At 51.5% G+C, this 25,271-nt stretch overlaps 1 protein-coding gene and 1 long non-coding RNA gene across 2 annotated transcripts in view; one reads left to right on the top strand and one right to left on the bottom strand.

Annotated features, from left to right (window-relative positions):
• Positions 1 to 13,580, top strand: part of Utf1 (undifferentiated embryonic cell transcription factor 1) — an 18,601-nt gene extending 5,021 nt beyond the window's left edge. Inside the window, 7 exon segments of the mRNA XM_010621436.1 lie at positions 15 to 354; positions 10,738 to 11,050; positions 11,052 to 11,322; positions 11,444 to 11,488; positions 11,491 to 11,574; positions 12,971 to 13,067; positions 13,520 to 13,580. Of these exon segments, the coding sequence (XP_010619738.1) occupies positions 15 to 354; positions 10,738 to 11,050; positions 11,052 to 11,322; positions 11,444 to 11,488; positions 11,491 to 11,574; positions 12,971 to 13,067; positions 13,520 to 13,580 (1,211 nt within the window).
• Positions 13,581 to 19,223: 5,643 nt separating this feature from the next.
• On the bottom strand, positions 19,224 to 20,341 carry LOC104859524. The gene is made up of 2 exons (XR_779415.2): positions 20,130 to 20,341; positions 19,224 to 19,479 (listed from the first exon to the last, which is right to left on the bottom strand). It is a non-coding gene; the product is annotated as an uncharacterized LOC104859524 (long non-coding RNA).
• Positions 20,342 to 25,271: the final 4,930 nt, after the last annotated feature.

Below are 25,271 nucleotides of genomic sequence, written 5' to 3'. Positions count from 1 at the left end.
CCCCGCCCCGACAGCCTTCCGACCCTCCATCGCCGAGCCGGGCCAAACCCGGGGGTCCCCGCCCCCGCCGGACCCCGACCTCTCCCCAGAGGACCCCGACGCCCCGCCTTACCGTTCCGACGACCGTGCACCCCCACAGCCCGCCCTGCCTTCGCTTAATGCCGCGCTACTTCAGACCTTAACGCACCTGGGTGACATCGTAGCGATTTTGGGCCCACTGCGTGACCAGCTGCTAACCCTGAACCAGCACGTGGAGCAGCTTCGGGGCTCCTTCGACCAGACCGTGTCCCTAGCTGTGGGATTCATCTTGGGCAGTGCGGCCGCCGAACGGGGTGTCCTGCGGGACCCACGCGAGTGAGACCCCGCCAGTGGCCAGCCATCCTGTCCAGGGCCAAGCTGCCTCTCCCTTGGCCCCTTTTGCAACCACCCCCACCCTTCATTAGGTATGTTAAATAAAGAGATTGTTTTGCCGACTTAACCCTGTGAATGAGTACAGGGCCAGGAATGGCCTCCTACAGATAGCGGCTTCAAAGGTCAGGCAGGGCAAGGTTAAAATGCTCCCAGATCCTAGGGAGGAGCTCGAAGTGTGCCCCCGAGGCATTATTTGACACCCTGGGGAGCATTGGGGTGGTAACCAGGACCTCCCAAGTGTTTCCCAGGCCCCACAGAGCCTTGTCCTCCTAGGAGTTTAAGCGGCACAAACCAGTGGTGAACAAAAACTGCCCTCCCGGGAGGCTGAGAGACCAGAAAGTGGAGGGAGGGACGAGGTAAAAAGACGAAGACTCCCTGTCTTCTGCCTACCCAGAAAGGGAAACTTTGAGTGAGACTGTCCCTAAGTCCTACCTTAGCCTGGACCAATGGAGCCATTTGGCTGAGTTCAGTCTGAACGACTGGACTCCATTCTCATGAACAGAGGAGGAGCCAAGGCAAAAGCACAGCTTTGTGGAAGGTCCCTTCTTGTCCCTAGGTAACCAGTTTGAGGTCTGAGCCCTTGGGCTAAGCCTGAGGGCAGGGTCCCTGCGGTTCAAGGAGGATCTAAAAAAGCAGCCTGAGTGGGGAGGCTTTTTAAAAACTGCAATTCCAGGCCCTACCTGGATGGGGGAGGGTATGGAGCCAGTGACTAGGATGAAGCCGGAGGCACTCCACTAGCATGACAATTACATGCTCAAGCAGAACAATGGGCCCATTTTACAAATTAAGGGACCCATCCGGGCCACACAGCTAAACAAGGAGTCCGCTCTGCTATCCCCACATGGCTGTCCTGAAAGGTTCACTCAGTGGGTAGCAGGGTAGCAGCTCCTCCCCCACTTGATTTTCTGGAGACCCAGAATAGGTCCTGACTTTCTGCAGCACTGATGTCAACTCCAGACATGAGGGCCTCTTTACTGTAGATTCTGCCTCCCAGCAAGCTCCAGACAGCCACATCCAAGCAAATACTTCCCCTAACAGGGTCCATAGGGCTCTGACAGCATGTCCTAGAGGAAGATACTCTGGGCCTTGAAGAAGAAATCGGCCTGAGTCTGGGCTGAGTTACTTGGTGCTCAAAATGAATCTGTTTGCTTTGATGCTTAACATAATGGATCTAAACGTACCCTCTGACCAATAATCTGCCAAGAGGAGCATATTTTGGCTGTGTAAATTACTCCAGAGAATATGGAGAGGTTAGCCTTTTGTCTACAAGTCGGTACCTTTAACTTAACCAAGTTCCACAGCTGGCTTCTTTAGTCCTTTAATTTGCCTTTGGTTCCCAAGACCCTTCTTGCCAGCCCTACTCGAAGCTGTGTCTACCACAGCAAGTGTGCTGTGTCCCTGCCTTAGTGTATAGTTGCCTTGGGCAAGGTCGTTAGGACTACTCCTAAAACTGGTACCCCTGTGGCTCGCTGGTGGCCCCACAGTGCTCCTGCCATCCTGTGCCTGCTCACCAGCAGCCCAGGGCCCGTGAGTGCCCTTTTCCTTTTATACTGCATCCTTCCAGTCCTGCTCACTGTTTTAAGAGGAGTCAGCCCGCTTCATTGGCCAACTCAGGCTTCCTGGGTAGTTGGGGGCTTGTAGCAATGACAAACTCCCTGGTCTCATTTCCTCCTGCTTCTGACCTGAGTGACTGGAATCTAGCTCTCTGCCTCATCCAGAGAGGCCTTGGCCTTGAGTTGGCCTCAGCTTCCCAACCAACTCCATGCCCTAGGGTGGGGCTGGGAGGCTACCTGAGTCCAGGTGTCAGTGCTTTGTTTTTTGAGACAAAGTCTGACTAATCCAACATGGCCTTGAATTTGCTATGTAGTCCAGGCTGACCTCAAACTTCCCATCCTGTCCTCAGCTGCAAAGTGCTAGGATTACAAGCATATACCACTAGAGTTTATACATCCTGCTGTGCTGCCTGGGCGAAATCCCGGTCCCTGCCTGGACTCTGTATAGTCAGTTCTTCCCACCAGTTCAGTATATTCATGATAAGGAATACCTAAATGTTTAAATTTTTTTTTTTGTACCGGGGATTAAACTCAGGTCCTTGTGCTTCCAAGCAGGTGGCAGAACCACTGAGCTAAATCCCTGGCCCCCTAAATGTTTAATTTTATTTTACTCCAAGTAGCCAACCTTTTCAGTTTGAGACGCTACACTCAGTGGACTCCCCATCCCCACCCAGTGCTACAGCCGAGAATCTAACCTAGGGCCTCAGACTTGCTAGGTAAGTACTCAACCTTGTTCTGCTAACTAAAACTTTAACAAGGAATGTGCCAGGCATGTGTGGTGGTGTACACCTGTAATCATGAGTTTGAGGCCAGCCTGGGCTACATAGTACAAGGCCAGCCTGAACTACAATTGTTCGTTTGTTTGTTTGTTTTGATTTCTCGAGACAGGGTCTCACTATGTAGTTGTAACTGACCTGGAACTCACTATGTAGTCCAGGCTGGTCTGGAACTCACAGCGATCCTCCTGCCTCAGCCTCCTGAGTGCTGGGATTATAGGCGTGCACGCCCAGCCTAGCCTGAACTACATAGTAAGACCCTGTGTCAAAAGACCAATAATAATAAGAAGAAATGTAGCTCAGTGGTAAAGCATTTGCCTAGCATGCATAAGGCCCTCGATTGGATCCCCAGCACAGCCCAAAAAAGTAAATGACCTTTAAAATTTCATGTTCACAATTTCCCACCTTCCTTATTTTCATTATCCAAAATTGGTCTATGTTTGCTCTTCTTTTTTTTTTTGGTTTTTTGAGACAGGGTCTCACTATGTAGTTGAGACTGACCTGGAACTCACTATGTAGCTCAGGCTGATCTTGAACTAACAGTGATCCTCCTGCCTCAGCTTCCCGAGTGCTGGGATTACAGGCGTGGGCCCCCACATCCGGCTCCTGCTCTTCTAATTATATCCTCCATACAGTATATTCTACCAGTGAATGCTTCATTGCTGGGAACTCTCAAATCCCTGTACAACCTGAGAGAGGCTAGGGCTGTTTGCTCTGCTAGGCCAGGTTCTGAAATCTTTTATTTCCGAACCTAGAATCCAGGATCTTGATCTATGGTATCTGCAAAAGACGCATCCCTAAGGTTTGGGTAACCTGTGTTCATCCTGTCAATTACAAGGCTCCCCCTATTCCCTGAAGGTCTTATTCCAATATTCTAATACTTGCTGATCTACATGCTCGAATATGGAGCTATTCCCTTATCGAGTTTTCCCCCCCTCCCAGCATCGCTCTCAATCCTCATCCCTGTTAGTGAGGTCCTAGCTTGTTCTGTTTTTAACAGTTGATGGCTACTGCGGTGCAAGGCATCCCTTTGCCAGGATCCCGCTCCTGAGTTGACTCCAAGGCCTTGTAAGCCTTTGAACAGATGTAGCCTTCCTTTCCCTCCCACTTGTAGCTGGAAACTCTGAGGCTTAGGCCTGTATTTACCTATACGTGGGCAGTTATTCCTTATGGTACGATTGTCTGTTCGTATGATGGATCAAGTACATTTCCTGCATGTTCAGGGCACTTGCTTCTCTCTGTTTTCTGAGGCCTCTATTACCCGTTTCTCTACCTTGAACAACCCAACCTGACTAGCTCTACTAGGATCTGACTATCCGCCTTGTGTTTTATGATTATATCTCCAATCAGAGACATCTTGTTGAAGTTCATGATCACCTACACAGGTCTCTCTTAGAAGACACTGATTTGAAAACATGTTCCTGGTGAGTGTCTGATGAGGCTGGAACCTCTTGTCCATTGCTAGTCCTCTGCCTCACCTCTCCATGGTGCCAGCACCTGCGGCTGGCAGCTCTGGGCTCTTGACTGCGTGCTGTGTTCCTCAGCTCTACCTGTCAGTATTGGGACACGCTCTACATTGCAGTGAGCCTCTCACGTCCTTAGTCATTGTAGCTGCTTGTTGTGGCTGCTGCTATTAACTCTATCTCCAGTCTCCCATATCTCTGACAGAGGTGTTGCCTCTCTCTCACGCCTCCGGGTTTGCTGTGGTCTCACAGCCTCCAGTGCATCCTTCATTGCGCAGAGCTGAGCAGCACTCTCTGGGATGACAGACTATTCTTAAAATACTACAAGTCGCTTGTGGCCACAGCCCTATAACCATGGTCTGTGCAATCACAGAATTGATTTTAAACCGGGTTCAGTGGCTCTCACCTGTAATCCCAGTGGGCTGAGTTAATCGCAGGTTTGAGCCCAGCCTGGACTACTTATTATGTTTTATTTGGAGGGGGTGCTGGGCAATTTAGTGAGACTTTGACTCAAATTTTAAAAATGGCTGGGGTTGTAGCTCGTTGTAAAAGCCCTGGGTTCAGTTCCCAATACTACAAAAATAAACATTTGATTTTAATTTAAAGAACCACCTCTGCCTCAAGGATTCGTGGACAGTGTCACTTTATTTCATTATTACTTGTTGTCTTAGATTTAAAATTAATTTAATTGCAAGATCCCATTCACTTCACACATCATAGGTTTGGGGTCTGAGGCCTGGCCAGGGTGCCTTCCAGGAGCCTGGCAGCGAAGAAACTAGCCAAAGGCTCCTTTCTGAATCACCTCCACTTGCAAGGCTTTCCTGAGTGCCTCAGCTCCTCAGCCCATCCAAACCAGAATCCCCCTTTCAGTATCCACACCTGCCTCTGTGGCTTACAGGTACAGGCCACAGGACCTGACGATGGCCATCATCTCTTGTGCCTGTTGGAGAGGAGTGGGTTGCCACCCTAGAAGTCACACCATAAAGGTCATGGGGCAAACTGCATCAATAACAGAGTAAGGAAAAGAAGGGGTGCCATAATGGGTGGGCGACCACACCTCTCGGCTCTTGGCTGCAGCACTGGCCTTCAAGGCTTTGAGGGGTGGAAGAGAACCCTGAGGGTATACCAGGGCAGGCTCATGCAGCCACAACTCCCAAGGCACCCACCTCCTACCCCTGAACCTTTGGCGGGCAGTTGGCAGGTTGAGGGCCTCTTCCTGGACCTCCTCGAATTGGCCTTCTCACCTTGAAGCAGAGCCCCATGGAAAGGGCTGACCTGAAGACAGACAGACTCGGGGTCTCCGTGCCCATAGGCAGGCCCACAGCTCCTTACTTTCTACCGGAAGAAAACAGCCAGAACACTTCCACCAGAAGGGAAAGACTGGGAGAGAGAAAAGGGTGAGAGACCTGAGGGATTGGGGGAAGGGGTCCTTCCGCAGGGGAAGGAGTGAGCCTCCCCCACACTTGGCTGTGACCTTGGTTTCTCCAACTATCCTGGGGAAACCAAGTGAGGCTGGGGCCCAGCATGTGGCCTCCTTTTTTCACTGGGGCAGGAGTTTCCGGAAGACCATGGAGGCTTAAACGGGTTACCGCTGACCTAGAGAGAAACTACCTATCTTGCAGGCATACTACCTGGCCTGTGCCATTTCGGAGGAAGTTTGGCTTTGACACCTGGGCGGTGGCACTCGTTGCCAAGGGCCTCGGAGACCTGGCCAGGGTTTGGGAATGTGGGTCCCTTTTGGTGTGCAGATGCGTTTGCGGGGAGGACTGGAGATCCATTCCCAGCTCCCAGAGCTTGAGGAAGGAGGCAAGGGCGTGGGGGTAGAGGGCAGTCCTAGAACCAGGCAGGCCGACTCGGAAAACAGGCCAGAAGCCAAGGAAGAGCCTTGGGGACCACAGTGGTGGACTGGAGCCGCCCACAGGGTAGAGGGAGAGCCTTGCTGCAGGACTCCTGCCGACAGTGGGCACTTGGCCTGCAGCTAGGAGCTGGGGCGGGGCCCCAAGGGAGAGGCTGGGTGACCTCGCTGAGTGAATTGAGGACGATTGTGGGGCCCGGGAGGGTCCCAAATGCGGAGGAGTTGCCCCACAGAGCTGTGGGGGTGGGAACAGGACCAGGAGATCACCGAGGGATTAGAAATGAAAACAGAAGATTGTTTCAGTGTGGTAAGTTAGTAGCTCATATTTTGTAACTAAGGCTTTGGAGTGCAAAGCGCAGTCACTCCCCCACAGGTTCAGTCCTCCTTAAGGAAAGCACGCGGGGCAGTTACGGGAGGGAGAAGAGGCTTCCTTTGACCCGCTAAGGCACTGCACCTCCCCGGGCAGCTCTACCCTCATGGCCTCTTTCCAGGGAGGCGGACACCCCATCCCCAGCGTACTTGGATTAAATCCGGATTTTTAGTGCACACACACACCCTGGCTCAAGACAATCTGCAGTCCTCAGGAGGCGCCCCACAGTCACACTGCAGTGACTTACATCCCCTTCCCGGAGAACCAAGGCAACCAACTCTGCGAGGTGTCGAGTCTCCGACCCAGGGCCAGCTACTGGCTGGCCCCTGCTTGGGCCTTGGGCTTGGCCGGTAGGCTGAGGGCCTTAATCCTGGGCTAGGCTGCAGGGACCTCGGGTCTGCACCAGGCCGACCAGCACACCGAAGGCTGATGGGGCTGGGCGAGGCAGGCCACGGCGCCCTTGGAGTCGGAGCTGCAGGCTGGACCCCGTCTGCCTGGAGGCCCACGTGTCCCAGAGTCCGGACTCTGGCTGCCCCTGACTCCAGCCACCCCGCAGGGGTTCTCCCCAACGACGCCCTGTTTTCCTGTGTTCTGGACCCCCACTGGTCCTCGGAGCGCTCTGCTGGGGGCGCGGCACTCAAGGTCTAGGACCCACCCAGATGTGCTCATCCGCTCCCCGACCCTGCTTGGAGGCAGACAGTTCTTCAGTGGAGCGTCTGTGGGGCAGGAGTCACGGTTGGAGGACTCACTCAGGAGTCCCCCTTAGACATCCGGTTTAGGGCTAAGATGGGAGCAGCCGGGCATGGTAGGGATGCCTTGAGGGCTGGGTGGACCAGTTGTCCTAATTGGGAAACTGTCCAAGGGGCCAGGTGGAGTGAAGGGGCAGAGGTCGAGGCTGCTGGGAGTTGTCAGACGTTTCTGGACAAGTACACACCCTAGTCTGGTTTGTCTGGGGAGTGCCTGTTCAGCCCGACAGCCTGCACACGTGCCCTGGCCGAGCTCTGCCCCATCTGCCAACCTCAACTCCCACGGTGTACACACCTGTCACCTCTGGGCTGGGCACTAACACCCTAGTCATCATGGCAGACTCCGGAATCAGCCTCAGAAGAGATTGCCCAGCCCCTCAGAACCGGCTCTTGGCAAGGGGAGGTAGGAAGGGATCTCCCCTTCCAGAAGCCTGCCCCAGCCTACAGCAGATAAAGATGAAATGCTGTAACAAGTCCCCCCACCATCCCATATCAATTAGCTAGTGACTGTAAGCCCCTCCCTGCCCCTCCCGGATTTCTCAAAGCCTTCTTTGTGCTGGGCATTGAAAGCAATTAGTGCTACTTATCTGTGGGACTTGCTGTCCCCCATTCCCCCTCCTAGCTTATAAATACAGCACTTACTGTATTTGGTCAGCCTGAGCCCATCCTGTGTTTGGCCAGCCTCTTACCATCCTTCCAGGACCCCCACTCTCACTACCACCTTCATGCCTCCCCGCCCTACCTGGTGGCAGAAAACCACCCTCCAGCTTTGGCTCTGGGGACTGGCTCTCTCAAGGCAGCTGCTCAGGGCCTACCCTTACCTCCAGGCCTGCCTCCTGGGGAAGGTTCCCTGGCCTACACTGGGCATCCAGCATCAAGGAGCTTCCTCATCCCTTGGCACCCTGGAGCAGAAATCCTCAGACCTTTCTGTAAAAAAGCCACCCCTTACGGGTTGGTCACCGTGGGGGTGGGGTGTCTGCCTTCCCAGATAGGGCTGAGCTTTGGGGAGGCAGGCCCTCCTGTACTAGGGGAAGCCTGAGATTGAGGCCTTGCCTGCCCCCTCTCGGAAGTAATTGTTTCACCTCAGAAGCAGAAGCTACGGTGGAGATTTTCCTTCCTCTACCCTTCCGTGGGTCCCTCCTCCCTGCCCTCTTGCTTTATCCCCACCCAGGTTGGATAAGGTAGGGCTGGCTCAGGACTTCACCGTTAAACCTGAGGTTGAGGTGAACATCCATTCCCAGTTCCCCCACACACACCGAGTTTTCATTTCTTGTGGTGCTGCAGAATCAAACCCAGACGCTAAGCAGGTGCTTTATTGATGATCTACAGCCCCAGGCTTTGTCTTGTGGCTGTGACCTAAATGTTGCTATTAGGTTTAAACTATAAAAGTTTTGACTGTAAACTCATTTAAGAAAAAATTTGAAGCGGATTATGGGGGTTATGGTGATGTGTGCCTCTAATCTGAGCACTACAGAGGCTGAGAGGAGGATCACAGTGAGCTCCAGGCCAGCCTGGAGTACACAGTGAGACTTTGTCTCAAACAAAGGGAAGAAAAAGAAAAACTTGGAAAGGCTTAGGCTGGGGCTCAGTAGTAGCGTCACTTGCCTAAGCATTCAGGAATCACTGGATTTAATCTGTAGCACTTCAAAAATAATAAGTTGAGACAAATTTGAAATAAAAGCTTGAATAATCCTACTAAAATCTAGAATCTAAAAAAAGCAAGAATAATTTATACTTAAATGAGGTGAAATTTTGAATGCATTCTCTCCAACCAACAACATTTCAGCTCCACAATCGGTCAAATCATCCCTGAATCATAATACATCTCTTCACCCCTCATCTCTTCTAAAATAATTGGCTCTGAGGGCTGGGGATTTAGCTCAGTAGTTTCACTGCCGGCCTCACAAGCACAAGGTTCTGAGTTCAATTCCTGATACCAAAAAAATAAACAAATACATAAAATAATTGACTCTGCCAGGTATAACGGCACACACCTATAATCCCAACATTCAGGAAGCTGAGGCAGGAGGATCACCATGAGTTCAAAGCCAGCCTGAACTGCATATTGAGACCCTGTTTCACACACACACACACACACAAATACACACACACAAAAGGGGGCCCTTCTTATCAAGTGACCATTAAAACAAATTTTATAAGATTGGCTTCCTTCCAAAAGAATCTATTGTGGTTTCCATCAGACTTGGTTAAATGTAGGCCACGCAGATGGTCTCCGCCACACTGGCTCCCTCCCTAGGACTGACTCCCACAGACTGAGCAAGCCAACCATGCCAAGTACCCTCCCAGCTCTTCCCTTAGAAATTAGAAAACAGCTGGCTCTCTAGCCACTACCATCCAGAGGCCACCTCTGGTGAATTCTGGAGACTCCCAGGTCACTGGCTACAGAAAGGCCAGTGCCTCAGCCCCACACCTCAGACCCCTCAGTCTTTCCTGATCTTGTCTATTTTTTGTTAGGGTTTAGCCCAAGTTACTATTTTGATTCTGTGTAATAACAATTTAGAATATATATACATATGTGTGTATATTTATTTACTCTTTTCCTTCTATAGGGGTTTGCCTGAAATTTTTCCCTGTTTTAAGTTTTTAGTTTCTTTTTGGTACTTGGGATTGAACTTGGGTCCTTATGCTTGCAAGGCAGGCCACCAAACCGCTGAGCTAAATCCCCAGTCTAGTTTCTGTTTTTGTTTGGTTGCAACTATAAGTCTTAGTTCCTCTTTTTGTCTAGTTACGCATGGTCCTTCTAAGTGGCTACTGAGAAACTAGAGGTGTTTTCCATCCTAGGATTGCCAAAGCCAAACTCTACAGATTGGTGGCTTAAACCACAAAAAATTATTTCACACAGTTCTGAAGGCTGAACATCCAAACCAAGGTTTCACCTGAGACCTCTCCTTGGCTTGGGAAGGGCACCTTTCCTTATATCCTCCTGTGACCTTCCTGTCTCCAGGCATTCCGGGTGTCACTCTCTTACACGGAAACTGGTCAGACTAAGTGATGGCCCCATACTTAGGATCTCCTCTGACCATATTTATCTCTTTGAAGGCCTTGCCTTTAAATGCAGCCATATTAGCAGTTCGGTCTTCAAGATAGGAATTTGGGGAGACCTGATTCAGTATGAATCCAGGGAAGGGACCTCTGGCCGTACCCTGAAGGCTACCATCTCAAAGCAGGACTTGGCATCTGAGGTTAGGGTTCCTCATGACTGTGAGGGGGGTGGTTAACCAGGAATTGAACTCAGGACCTTGTGTTTGTGAGGCAGGCGGTGGCACCACTGAGCTAAATTCCCAGCCCTGTTTATTTATTTATTTTCCTCATACCATTTTAAATGCAATCTGTCTAATGCCTACGTGCACAGGCACAGACTCTCATGGAAATGTCTTGCAACGGTGCACAGGTAGAGTCTACAGTATATGAGGGAGATATTAGGAAACTTCAGACATGGTGAGGGTTAGGAAAGTGATTTATACGTTTCAAAATTAACATAAAAACAAATAAGTATGGTATGGCGGCTCACACCAGTAATCCCAGCACTCTGGAAGTTTAAGGCAGGAGGATTGCAGGTTGAAGCCCAGCAAGGGCAATTCAGAGAGGCCTTGTGCTGGACCACACAAAGTTGATGGGCGTGTAGCGGAACTGAAGAGAGCCGTTTCTAGAGAGAGTAATGTAAAGCCTGGCGCCCATCTAACCGTGAAGAAAATCTTTGTTGGCAATATTAAGGAAGATACACGAGATTATAATTGGAGAGACTACTTGGAAAAGTATGGCAAGATTGAAACCATAGAAGTTATGGAAGACAGGCAGAGAAGGGAAAAGAGAGGATTTGCTTTTGTAACTTTTGATGATCACGACACAGTTGATACAAACTGTTGTTCAGAAATACCACACTATTAATGGGCATAATTGTGAAGTGAAAAAGGCCCTTTCCAAACAAGAGATGCCGTCTGCTGAATCACAAAGAGGTCATGGAGGGGGATCCGGCAACTTCATGGGTCGTAGAGGAAACTTTGGAAGTGGTGGAGGGAATTTTGACAGTGGTGGAAACTTCAGTGGAAGAGGAGGCTATGGTGGTGGAGGAGGTGAGGGCGGATATAATGGATTTGGAGGTGATGGTGGAAACCATGGCGGTGGTCCTGGTTGCAGTAGTAGAGGCGGCTATGGTGGTGGTGGACCAGGATATGGAAGCAAAGTGGTGGATATGGTGGTGGAGGAGGATATGATGGTTACAGGGAAGGAGGAAATTTTGGTGGTGATGGAAAAATGACTTTGGAAATTATAGTGGTCAACAGCAATCAAATTACGACCCCTGAAGGGGGTCAGTTTCGGTGGAAGAAGCTCTGGTAGTCCGTATGGTGGTGGTTATGGATCTGGTGGTGGTGGATATGGTACAGTGGATATATGGTGGTGGAAGTGGTAGATATGGTAGCAGAAGGCTTAAAAAAAACAACAAAAAAGGGCTACAAGCTGGGCGTGGTGGCATACGCGGACTTACCGATCAAAACTGAAGGTCCTGCCAAGGGCTCCTCCAATCACTTTCTTTTTTATTATTAAGTTTATTGGTACTTTTCAGGTCTACAGTACAGTTACATTTATCACTGGGATCTTGTACCTTTACATGATGTAAATTGGTTCTTACTTTTCCCCATTCACCTGCCCTCCTTTTACCCCCGCCACCCTTCCTTATTTACAAAGACTTTGTTTCCATTTTTTTCTTTTCTCATATTTTTTCTTTTCCCTTCTTTCCTTTCTCCTACCCTTCCTATTTCCCCTACTCCTTTAGCCCCTTTCTTCCTATTTCACATTGTCAGTTACACAATTTAAACCTTATTTACACTTTTAGTTTTTCACACCAGAGAAACTACTCGGTATTTACACACGTGTGTCCTATTTATTTCACTTAAGAGTATGGCCTTGACCGGACATGGTGGCGCACATCTGTAATCCCAGCACTCAGGAGGCTGAGGCAGGAGGATCGCTGTGAGTTCAAGACCAGCCTGGGCTACAAAGTGAGTTCCAGGTCAGTCTCAACTACATAGTGAGACCCTGTCTCAAAAAAAAAAAGAAAAGTATGGCCTCAAAGGAAATAAGGGACAAGAAAAAAATAGGAGAAAAGGAAAAAATGGAAATAAAGTATTTATAAATAGGGGAGGTTGGAGGGGGTGAAGGGAGGGCAGGGGAATGGGGAAAAAATGAGAACCAAGACCAATCATATAAAGGTACAAGATCCTGATGATGAATGTAACTGTACTGTATACTTAGAAAGTACCAATAAACTCAAAAGGATAAATAAATCAATCCCTTTGTCACCAGAGCCACGTGTCTCTGAAACCCATCCCACCCTTAAACTGGGAGGTCAAGACAGCTGTAGTCTTGCCTGACTCTCCAAGACCATGTGGAAAGCTACTATGTTCCCTCTTGCATAGTGTAGAGTGCAGGGTGTTCTTTTCTACTGTTACTCAGCTCTGCAGATCCTGTTTCTTTTCCTATGTTTAATAAAATCTTGCTACTGTAAACAAGCAAACAACAAAAATCCATGTGGGATACCTGAATAGGGACCGGCTGCTGATCACGTAGTTAATTGGGCCAGAAGTCCATTACTCTTCCTCCTGGAACCCCCACCACGTCTGCTGTGTTTAGCCAGAGCTTTGTGGCACTATCCCAGCAGGGAGTATCCAGGCAGTCTTTTTAGTCACGTGGATCCAGTGTCCTTCCTCCCCAGGGCTGACCCAGGAGCCAGACCCCATACGGGATCCATGTTCACATGGCCTTCATCTTGAGCAGGTCAGCTTCTTGGAGGGTTCCTTCCAACATCGCTAGTACCTAAGCTCCCTGGAGTGGAGGAAACTGGCCCTGGACATTCAGCTGAGGTGCAGATGAGGTAGGCAGCTGGGCAGCCAGAGGGTGGGGGACTTGCTTTGCCCCTGCCTTGAATTTGTTTTTATTTTTCACAGATAAAAATGTGGTTCTGGAGTGACCGAATGAAACATAAACACCACATTCAAGACTCAGCTCTTTGGCCCTCTCCATATACCCTGACCTCACTATTTCCCGCCCTGGGCTATTGCCTGCAGCAGCTGTACCCTTGGACACCACTACTCAGGCTGCCCCCTGTCTCCTTCTCTGGCCTCTGCTAAATGGAACAAGCCCCACCCCCACCCCCAGCCTCTGCATGGGCTTCCTGCCAAGGACAGCTCCTGACATACCACCTCCCTCACCCTGGGAGCTATGCACACAGGAACCAACCTTGTCCTTGGGACCTGGGACGTGTATGCTCTGCTGGAGTCCGAGGACACCTTTTGAGGATGCAGTCTGGCTTTGTGCCCTCCACAGATGCTGTGTGCAGATCATGCCTGGCACTTACCTGGGGGACATTCAGTATTTACATTCATGACATGGTGGCCCCATTTTGTGGCTGGTGTTTTATGCTATCTTAAGCCATGGGTGCGACTTCAACCCTGACCCACCCAAAATTCTGAAAAGTTTAGAGGTGAAGCAATTTTGAAGCTTTACTTCACTGCAAGTTACTGAAAGGGCAGGTTTAAGATCAGTTCGATTGATGGGTCAAAAGCCAGAAGTGGGTTGGTTATGTGTAGACCTTGAAAGGATAATTTATTCAATAAATGACGTTAGAAAAATGCTTTTCTGGCTGGAATAAAGGTTATAAGCTTTGCACGTAGAAAAGAAAAGCTGGAAAGGAAGGTACCATGTTTGTAACGTTGGGCCTGAATCCCTGTGAAAGCCAGCAGAGCAGGATAGCAGAGGAGCGAAGAGCGTGTGTGGCCACCGTAGATTCTGAGACAACAGGATTCAGGAATGGCTGGCTGTCTGCTCCAGTTCGTACAGTGATAGGGACAAGCTGGGGGAGCCAGGCTGTCTTGGCTGAGCCTCTTGTGCATGTGCCCCCAGCTCCCATCAACCTAGCTCATCCTTGCCTACAGGAGGCTAACAGGACCCCCTCTGGCAGCCTCTACTGCACTCAAGAGAATAGGTGAAGGATAGCAGGGGTCCTTAGAGTACGGAATAGCAGTGTATGAGATCAGGAAGCACCTCTGCCCTAGGAAAGGGCCTGGTGCATCCTTTCACTACTAGAAGAAATGTAGCACAAACTGATATACATATGCACCGTACCTCAAATGAACACATACTTGTCCATGTTCCACTGAGAGGGCTCTGCACTCAGAAACATGGCGTAGTGTGCACTCAGGCAGCCAAGGGTGTGAGTGCCCATAACATATACCCAGGGGTGTCCATCCCTAGGACATGGGTTTAGCCTGCAGGAGGTGAGACTGGCCTGTGTAAATAGCCATCCTGGTGAGAATGGAAGTGTGGTCCTTACTCAAAGGTGACCTGTGGGAACATAGAGCTGAAAACACTAGGCTGGGGCATCAGACTTGCACTTTCTCGGTGTTTATTTCTGTATTGGTGGAAGTGTTTATAATGAGCACACGTCTTTTATTATGTGTAAAGTAAGTATAATGGGCTGCTGTGATGCCAGCATATGACCATCTGCTGAACACAGCATATGCAGTCCAAGGTGTTTGCCCAGAGCCTGGACTTGACTGATTGCAGATTGGCATAGTGTTGCCAGGACACTGGAGTGTTGAGCATCCCACCAAGGGCAAAGACCTGCGTTACGTTCCATATCACCTTTGGCCCTGAACCTCTTCTTCTGTGAGAGAGGACTCTGGGTTAGGGCATCTGAAATTCCAACCTGCTCAGGCCAGCGGCACCAGGCTCTATCCACCCTGTAGATGAGGAATTTGGGAGGCAGAGTTGTGGGACTCTGAGGGGAGAGCTTGGCAGGTACCCAGCCTCACCCTGTCACCTCCCAACCCAGTGGTTTAGTGAGCCGTCTCTGGCCCTGTGGGTCTGTGTCTGGACAGGACCCTGGGGATCTCCAGGAAGGAACTCTGTCACTATCACTGACCCTTGTGAAGCCCATCTGCTGGGGCCCCTCCAGCCAGGCAGCCAGGTGGTTAGGTCTTTCTCACACCACAGTGACCCCTGCTGGCTTTGGCCCAGTTGCAGCCTGTTTTCCCACGTTACTTACTGTTCTTCCCATATCCCCTGCTGCTCTTCTAGCGGACCAGTGTTGTCATGGGTACCCTTGGCACCCCCAGACCTGAAGTGTCCCCGTGAGCAAGAAGGATCCTGCCACCTTCTTCCTCAATCCTGTCTCTGTGGCTGGCTCAGTGCCCTCATGACCTTGTCCTGGTTAGGGAGGAGGGATTACCTTCCCACAGGACTAGCCTTTAGGGACAAAAGTGAGGGACACTGTAGGGGCACAGGGAGCAGTGAAGGGACCTACAGACAGCAGGGGAACCCTGCAGCACCCAAGACAAGAGAGACATCAGGGAGAGTGTTGGAGCAGGGTTCAGAATGACCTGGGCCTAGGCCTTGTCAGCAAGGGGCAGCAAGGTCCTGGGAGGGGCCTGAACATCAGGGCTGGAGGCTCAGCTCTGCCTGGGAGTTACTGAATAGAATGTAACTCTAAACTTGTCTGGGTCAAGATTAGACATGTTAAAGCCGGGTGTGGTGGTGCACGCCTGTAATCCCAGCACTTGGGAGGCTGAGGCAGGAGGATCGCTGTGAGTTCGAGACCAGCCTGGGCTACATAGTGAGTTCCAGGTCAGTCTCAACAACAACAACAAAAAGATTGGACATGTTAAAAACTATAAGTGGGCTCTTCCTGTGTCCCTAAAAACCAGATCTGATTGGCCTGGTCCCTCCTGAAGCCTAGCATTTACAACATGTCCTGTGTCATGCTTGTGTGTGGCATGTCATGTGTGTATGAGTGTGATGCATACTGCATGTGTATGTATGTGGGGGTGTCATTCAGTGTTTGTCACTTGTGGTGTGTGTAGTGGGTGCATTGTGCTATAACGAGGAAACTACGGGGCTGGGGATTTAGCTCAGTGGTTCCGCCGCCTGCCTCACAAGCACATTGTCCTGAGTTCAGTCCTTGGAACCAAAAAAAAAAAAAAGAAAAGAAACTATGTGTGTGTGTCTTAAACATGGTGTGTTGTTTGTTCGTATCAGAGGTAAAGGGGAGTTGTATATGTGGTGTGTATTGTGTATCATGTCGTGTGTTTATAAATTGTGCATTGTATGTGATCAGTGTGCATCATTTGTTTATGTCAGTATTGTGCGCTATGGTCTGTTTTCCTTTAGGACCTGCCTCCCCACTGGCTCCTTTCTCTGAGGCCTCTGCTCATTCCTGGGTAGAGGATGCCCTTGTCTTGTTCTCACTGATGTCCGGTGGCCATCCTGACGGCTGTGGCTGTGCATTCAATAGGGGGTGGCCCTGGGCTTGTTGCACATGGCCAGGCTTCTGGACTGAGCTGCGGTCATGGTGTGAATCTGGCTTCTCCCTCCTGTGGCAGGATAGGGTATGCACAGAATCGCTAGCTCATGAGGTTTTTGCAAGACTATTTGCAAGGCTATTTGAGACCGTATCTCAAAATAAATAATAGAAAGATGAGTTAGCTCAGTGATAGGGTGCTCCTCAGTTCAATCTCCTATTACCAACAAAGCAAAACTCATGAGATTCCAAACTAAATTCCATATCATGGGGGACTTTCCAGTGGGCACTGGTGCGGCCCTCCTTGAAGGCTTACGGTCTGGGGAACACAAGTCCACCAGGTGAGCCTGCCCTAGGAGCTGCATGGAAAGTAGCTGCACATCCTGGGGCAGGTGGGCACCAGTCCATAGGCTCTCTGAGCCAGTAATGGGTGTGTTGCACCCCCGAGGCAGTGTGTCCGGGATCTCAGATCTGGAGTTGACATTCAAAGTGTTTATAAAATAAACCAATCAAGTAAACAAGAGACTGTAAATCTAAGAGCAGAATCCCTGGATGTTGGTTAGTTTCCTTTTACACCTTTTTGTCTGAAATTATCCTAAGAAGTACCTGAGAAGGGACTACTTGGATGTTGGGGTCCAGAGCAAAGGTGGGCAAACCAGCCCCTCAACCCCAGAGCCCAAGAGATCTAAGGGGTGGCTCCGCGGTGACCAGGGAAGGGCCTGCCACTTGTGGCCCCGACAGTGAAGCAGAACTGGCCCTGGTAGGGCCAGGGCACCCAGCCCACCCTTGAGGGTGTTAGAGGCCATGCCCACTCCCTACCCCAGTAGCAGCTGAAACTTTGGATAAGTCTCACAATGCCCCACTGCTGTCCCTTCCTCACCCAGGTTCCTGTGCCCTGAGGCAGGTCCCACAGCCCGCCTTCCTTCCCAGGCATGGCTGGCAAAGGTGAGATGGCCAGGGCCGGGGACGTATCTCAAGGGCGCCATGCCTGCCTCACAAGCTCAAGGACCTGAGTTCGATCGCTGACACCAAAAATAGATAAATAAATAAAATAAAATTTAGAAAGCACGGGAGCCACCCGCAGCTACCCCTCAACACCTACAGGTGGAACGACTGCGTTTATGGGTGCCCCTGGTGCAACCAAGCCCCCTGATGCTGCTTGGCTGAGACTTCCTGGGCCAGAGCAGACATACTGCATGGGTTTTGCCAGCCTCGGCTGCCCACATGAAGATTCTTCCCTTTGTCCCTGCCCAGGCAGCTGCCCACCTGGGTACAGGTGAGAGCCAGGACGCCCAGCCCCCCAAAAACCCAATTTGGTTCTGCCAGGGAAATCCAGGGGACTCTGGAGGGAGTCTCCTTCACAGTCCAGGATCTGTGCAGAGCAGCTGCTGGAGGACAGAGCTGGGCAGAAGAAGAGTAGAAAGCAAAACAGTCTCAACTCCTTGGGTCCACCCTTGCCTGTGACCCACCATTCTGACCCTCAGGGAGCCCTGCATCTGTGAAGAACAGCGCATTCACACTGAGCAGTGCTGGAGCGTCTGCTGAAGGGTGTGGTGTTGGGAAAAGGAGCCACAGCACCCTCATCTGCAGTTTCACTCTACTCTGCTTGTTACCAGTTTATCTGCTGGAGTCCAAAAATACTGTGTGTGTGCACTTTCAAGAGCGAGACAGCATTCACATAACTTTTATTCCAGTATATTGTACTTTTGCAGGGGGGTGGGTGTTTGATTTGGGTTGGGGTTTTGTTTAGGTTCGGTTTTACTTTGTGACAGGGTCCCCTCATATAGCCCTGGCTGACCTCAAACTCACATCCTCCTGCCTCAGCCTCCCAAATTCTTGGATTAGAGGTGAGTACTACCATGCCCAGCTCTGTTTGGCTTTATAATTTGTTGTTGTTGTTGTTAATCCCTTACTATGCCTGATTTATACATTAGACTTTACCAAGGATATGCATGTGTAAGAGAAAAGCTAGTATATACCAGGATTGTGGATCTGTGTTTTCAGGCATACACTGGGGGCTTTGGAGATGACTGTGCTTGCAACTAAAGTCCTTGAGGGGTCTGGGCTCACCAGAGGGGGATTGTGGGGCAGGACTGCATGTGCAAGGGGATCCGCTTGGGGGGCTTCTCACGAAGCCCCATGATTCTCCTGCCCTGGAGTCCCCTCTGCCTGTCATCTGACTTTTTTTTTTCCTCTCCTGAGGGAGGGACCAGCAGGTGACAATCAGAATTAAGAAGGGAGGGTGACAGCAGGCCAGAGCTAATTGCCCATTCACTGGGACAATTATGTGAGATAAGGCTTAGAAATTTTTCTAAGCCAAAGGCTGGGATAGGACTCAGGGGCCATTTTAAAGATGGTCTTTAAAAAAAATAGCAATTGCTGTTTCCACTTGGAATTCGTGATCCTCATCCCTGCATCCCCCTCCCACTTTCTGCATCTAAGAGTTAAGATACCGGCTACAGGTGCACCTATCCCACACCTCATACTCATGAATCTCATGTTCCCAGGCTCTCTCCTCGCCCCACTATCTGAGTGCCCAGGCTCTGAGTAGGGTCCTGGAGCCCTGGCCCTCTGGGAAGTGTGTACCAGACCTGTCCTGACCTCAGAGTCCAGCTGAGGCATTTCGGAATTTTATACCCCAAAGCTTTGTGCATGTTTAACTAAGTTCCCCAAACCACTATATGACATTTCAAGTAACAGAAATAAAAGGAAAACACAGCACACCAGAGCAGCTTTGTCTGAACATTTTATTCTGGTCAGTGTTACTACATTTAATAAGTTTAAATGAAATCAACTTTATTGATTTTTTTTTTCCTTTTTTGTGGCACTGGGGATGGACCTAGGGCCTCATTGTTTGCTAGGCAAGTACGTTGCCACTGAGCCACATACCCCGGCCCAGGTGTTAGGAAGCACTGCGGCTTGGATCCAGTGCCTACAGACACCTTCAGCTAGCACTCCTGCCTCCAGCACCAGATGGAAAGTCATCCGCCTGTGTCAAAAGTAAGGTCACACAAGGAGTTGTTTTCCACCTGTAAGGAAGACTTTAAGTGAACAAATCCTCACTCCCTCACTCCCCATCCCCCATCCCTCACTTCAAGCAGGGCCACCCTGTGCCCACATAGTACCAGAACCCAGGCCAGCAAGCACACACCCAGATGGCTGTCTCAGTCCCATTCTGCACCTTCAGCCCCGGTCAGAGCCGTCACAGCTGTCCTCTCAGCTCCTACCTGAGTTCCCAGCATCAAGATCAGCCCTGGCAGGACATCTGCAGGGCACTTGAAAACTCACTCTCTTGCCCTACAGCATCCAATCCCCTCCCCCCAAGTCCCCAGTCCCCAGTCCCCAGATCCAGTCCGGAGCAGTGAAAGCAGGATGCACTGTTGGTCAGGATGCAGGTGCCACGGGACCCATGCTGACGGGGAGGACCTCACTGCTCCATTTTCCCATGCCATGTACCTCTTTAGGCCAGATCCTCAAAGAAGTATATGCATAGGAAAAAGGAACAGCAAGCAATTCTGCCGAGGGCGGCTCCGCAGAACCTGGAGGCACATCCAGCGGGCAGCAGGCACCACCAACCTGCGGATGAGAAGTGGAACCCGGTCCAGCCTGGGCTGTCCCCAAAGGCTGGCCGAGTCGTACCTGGAGTCCAGGCCGCTGGGCTGCTGGGTCCGTGGTGGCAATGAGCTGTGCCGGTCCCTGGAGAAGTGGTGGAAGACTCCTCATCGGCTGGGAGGTGGAGTCCTGCCGCTGCAGTCCCAGCGTCTCTTTTTATACACAGTTGAGACCTTGGCCAGCTGCTGTTCCATGCGGTCAGAAGGCTGCTGGTGCCAAGAACCCCATCCTACCCCCGCACCTGCAAGGCTGGGGCACAAAGACCTGCTCTGAGCAGGCAGTGGGTGGGCAGCCGGGCCTCCAGGGCCGGAGCTGGCTGCTGTCGTGGGAGCTGGGACAGGGCCAGCCCTGGCTGGCTGCCCCTCGGCACTTTATCTCCCGATGTACTTCTGCTTGCGTCAGGGCCCGGAAAACACATCCCTAGGAGAATAGCTCCTACGGGGAAAGGGAAGGGGGGCATCTCTCCCTCCCCGGCCTACCCAGCTCAGCAACAGTAGCCTCTGGGTTAGGTTTTACCAGACACCAGGCTGTGAGACCCTTGGACCCTAAAGTCATCACTGTTCACTGTCGAGGGCACTGAACCCCAAACCCTTACCCATGAAGGCTTCCCTGCTGGAGCCTATGGTGGCCTGTGTATGGAGGATCAGGTAGACAGTGGCAGGAGTAGCTGGCCCAGAGGGCCTTCCCTGGGCCACAGCCCTGATGTGGGGTCTGCTCTCCTCCCAGAGCTCCCAGGAATGTGGAGGACAGGGCTTTGTAAGTTTGGGGGACAAGACTGCAGGGCTAGCATGGGGAGGGCACCTCAGAGATAGCTTAGCAAATGCTCAAGGCTGCCCCCACAAAGACAGACCTCACAGACAGACAATGGTCACCAGGCCAAGGGGCCCCAGGCCGGGCAACTGAGCTGCTCACTGACACAAGAAAAAAGCCCAGAATGGCCCTGCTGCTGGGAGTCTGGAGGTGTTGCCCCTGGCCAGTGATGTCTCCACAGAGCATGAAGCAGATGAAGGCCAGTGTGCCTCTCTCCCTGGGCCATCTGTGCTGGCCTCTCAGCTGGATCTGCAGATACAAGGTCTGTACAGGGCACAAACATACAAACACACAACAACACAGAGACAGAGATCACACACATATACACACACAGACAGACACACACCATTCCTTGCCCAGGCCAGGCAGTTCGGAACCCATAGGATGAAGAGATAGGTGCCTGGTCAGTGCTGCCAGAGCTGGGGGACAGCCTGATCCATAGGGCAAGTGTCCACAAGGAGGCCGTGCTCCTTTGCTCCGAGGCTAGCCAGATCTGAGTCTGCGTCTGTGACCATGCGTCCTTGTGTCTGTCTCATAGCAGCCACGGAATGGCCATCTCTCTACCTGGGGTGAGGTAGGGACTGACTGCTCCAGCCATGCAACTGAGTCTCCTGCGGGGTGGTGGACACCCATGGTAGTGGACATATACAAGGAAGCCAAGGGACAGGGAGATGGTCCAGTATCACCTAACAGCCCCTAAGAGGAAGTGTGGACCCAACAGGGTAGAATGAGAAGCTGCAGATCCTGGGCTGGCACCAAGGGCTTGGGTGGGAGGAGCTCCCAGGACTCCCGGTGATGTTAACCTGCGCCCCCACCTGTCTGCTCAGCCCTCTCCTCTGGGAGGCACCTCTCCGTGGTGCACATGGTTGACCTGTGCTTTAGGCCATGAGGATTGCCAGTGACAGTAGTGGATGGTTCAGAGGAGAGCACTGGGCTAGGAGCAAAGAGGCCTGTGGGAGCCTTTCCTGGGGAGAGATGGGAAAGCTGGTTTACAGAGGAGGGTGGGCAGCCTTAAGAGCTCGGATAGCTCCTGCTCACGCACATACGCACAACCCCAGAGGAAGGGTCCTCCACGGGCAGGGGATCTCACTCTATAAACACCTTGGACCTAAAGAAAGAGCCTTGTCAGGCACAAATCCCAAAACTCAGAAGGCCGAGGCAATAAAATTGCTGCAGGTTTGAGACAGCCTGGGCTACATAGTGACTTCAAGACCGACCTGAGCTGCATAATGAGATACTGACTCCAAAAGCTAACACGAACACAGAGAGACAGAGACAGAGACAGAGACAGAGACAGAGACGGAGGGAGGTGGGTGTCTAAAGTCAAGATTCTGGGGTCTGTGTGGGTCCGAGGGCACTACAGAGGCCTGTCCTCTTGAGCCTCCATCCAGAGCTGGCTCCCCTAACCTGCCTCCCAGGCCATGGTATCATCCTTAACCTTGGGCTGTGGCCTCGGGTTTACAAGAACAATGGAAGCAAGAGGCAGAAAGCCAGAGAAGGCAGACACTGAGACAGAGAGACTGTGATAGAGAAAAAAGAGATTGAGACAAAGAAACAGAGAGGCAGAGACAGAGAAAGACCTTGGTGGGGACAGGATAGGGCTTTTCTAAAACATTGTCATTTTCCTTGTTTTTGTTAAACTTTTTTTTTTTTTCAGGCTATGAAACTGACACCTGCTCACTATAGGCACATTAAAGTCCAGAAAGGTCTACAGACAAGATGAGGTAAGCTGTGATATGGGTGTGAGGAAGATGGAAGCTTGTCCTTCTGGCCTGGCCTCCCAGCTGGAGCCTGGGGAAGTAAGAGATAGGGTGGGAGGATGAGCCCATCTTCTGTGTTTTCCTCAAGGCTACAGGAAGCCAAGGAAGATGTGGAGACAGGCAGTGATGAGGGCTGCGCTGTTTCAGAAGCCTCCCTCTGGCTGTCTTGTGGCAAGGGTCAAAGGGGACCAGGAGCTAAGGGCGAGCAGAGGTTCCTGTCCCAGCTTGGATTTCCAGGACATGCTCTCTGAAGAGCCCTGGAACCCCTCAGGGTTTCAGTTCTTTTGGAGCCCTTGCTTTGAGGATTCTGTGAGGGGAGGGGAGGACTCAGGGCCTCTGCTCCCGAGAGCTGACAGGAGCAGCACCAGTGGATGGACTCTGGCTTCCTGACAGGCATGCCTGCACTGCTCCCCTTCTCTGAGCTCCTTTATGGCTCCCCCATAGTTTGAGTGGACCCCACACCATGCCATAACCCTGGTGGGAGCCCCCACCACACGTTAGATGGCCACACAGTCTGACCCCTGCCTCATAAGTATGTTTTCCATGTCTCTGAGACCACAGCTAGACCACAGGCCCCAGGAAGCCCCCTGCCCACTGACCAGCATGGCCCCACACTGTGCTTCTCACAGCAGCAGGGGCTCAAGGGCTGCCAGCCTGGGCTCCCCGTGCCTGAGCAGCAGCTCCCACACCACTGAGCATATAGGCAGGCTCTTCTTGCTTGGGAGACAGAAAGTATCCTTGTGGGCTCGGGAGGACATGCTTGGCACAGAATGGCAAGCGATAAGGGTGGCCTTCAGGCCAGCTCGCTCACTCCTTGTACTCTGCACCTTCCAGAGCAGGGGTGGGGGTGGGAGTTCCTGTAGCTGTTTTCAAAAAGTGGAATCAGCTCCCAAGGCATCTCCCTGTTGCCCATCTATAGTTCCCACAGGGGTGGGCCCCCTCCTCCGTGTCAACACAAAGACCTCAGTCTCTGTGCTGGCTCCAGTGTGAGGCTGACTCCTGTACTCCACCTGCCCTGCATCCCAACGTGCCATGCACCTCACCCTGCTCTGCACCCCAGCATTCTCCGCACCCCACCCTGACTGGCACCCCAACTGCCCTGTGCCCTTGACCTCTCTGGGGTCAAGATCCGGGAGTCACAGCAGTTGACCCGAATTGTTATCCTCTGGCCCCAGGGGTAGGTGGGACCAGTGGCTACTCCCCACCGTAGGCAGCTATGCTGGGAATGTCACCAATTCTAGCCTCAGTTTCTCCAGTCTTGCAGGAAACGCTGGAAACAGCACACCCCCTTCAGAGTCATAAACAATTTCCCAGTGGACGGATGGTTTCACTCCTCGATGTGTGCCCAAGAGGTGTGAAGTCATTGGTACCCACAGACTCGACTTCATCCTCCAGCTAGAGTGGTCCCAGGCCTTCGTGGAGGAGTGAGTGTAAACCACAGAGCCCTACACAGAACAGGCACACATGTGGCCTGGATACCCCAGGATGGCCCAAGCACACAGGTGACAGGAAGCCAAAGGAACCTGTGTCCCGGGAGGTGCTGATTATGGGCTGCACGCATTTGACAAACTCCTGGGATTACATGCTTGAGGCCATTCATTCCATAGGCTGCAAAAAAATTAAAACTGACCTCAATAAAAAATAAAGTAAGCTGGGGATTTAGCTCAGTGGCACCATGCCTGCCTTACAGGTGCAAGGTCCTGAGTTTGATCTCTGGTACCATAATTTTTTTTAAAAAAATAAGATAAAATAGAAATAAAAGAGGAAGCTGCACAGCAGGGTGGTAGGAAGTGCTCTCTTCAGAGGCAGCACGATGGCCGACCTTGTAAAAGCTCTAGCTTTAACACGGTACGCATGATCAAATGTGACTCTCAGAATAATGTGGATTACTTCTTGGCATGAGTATGCCCCATGAAATATTTGGGATGTGCTGACACTAAAAATTATTTATGGTTTATCTGAAATTTGAATTTAACTGGGTGTCCAGGATTTTTGCTTACTAAATCTGGCAGCTCTGCACCCATTTCATGGAGAGCACAGGACTTGCAGACAGGGAGCTAGATCTGAACCTGGGTACGGAAGGGGCACCAGGGAAGCCTTCATGGCCTGGGGGCAGCTGGATGAGCCAGCAGGACCCCAGGCTAACTCCTAGCTCCTGCGAGGGGCAGCCGAGTTCACCCTGGGTCCTGGGTGGTGCTGCCCTGAGTCAGGGCTCTGTTTCAAGGCTGAGCCCGACTCCCTCTGGTGAGCTATCTCCGCTTCTTGATATTTTCTTTCTCTTCTCCCAAGCCCACCCTGCCGTATCAGCAGCACTCCCTGAGCCATGGGAATGCGCATCCGTTCTCCAAGGCCGTGGTGTCAGCAGCCCTTGGTGACCCGCCCCTGCAAGATCTGTGGCTACTTTGTTCAGACTGCTGACTCGGCTGCTCCCCTGAGGGAGCCCTGGGCTCATCTGGCCAAGAACCTTGGCCCTCGATAGTCATCACAAGCACATACACACGCATGCTTATGTGCACACACACACACACACACACATACACATGTCTGACTGTGTCACTTCCTGTCTACCTGAGTTCGAACATCAGACTCAACACAGCTC

This window comes from Fukomys damarensis, unplaced genomic scaffold, assembly GCF_012274545.1.
Source record: "Fukomys damarensis isolate Sample0158 unplaced genomic scaffold, DMR_v1.0_HiC HiC_scaffold_8, whole genome shotgun sequence".
NCBI lineage: Eukaryota > Metazoa > Chordata > Mammalia > Rodentia > Bathyergidae > Fukomys > Fukomys damarensis.
This window is presented reverse-complemented; position numbering and strand designations above follow the sequence as displayed.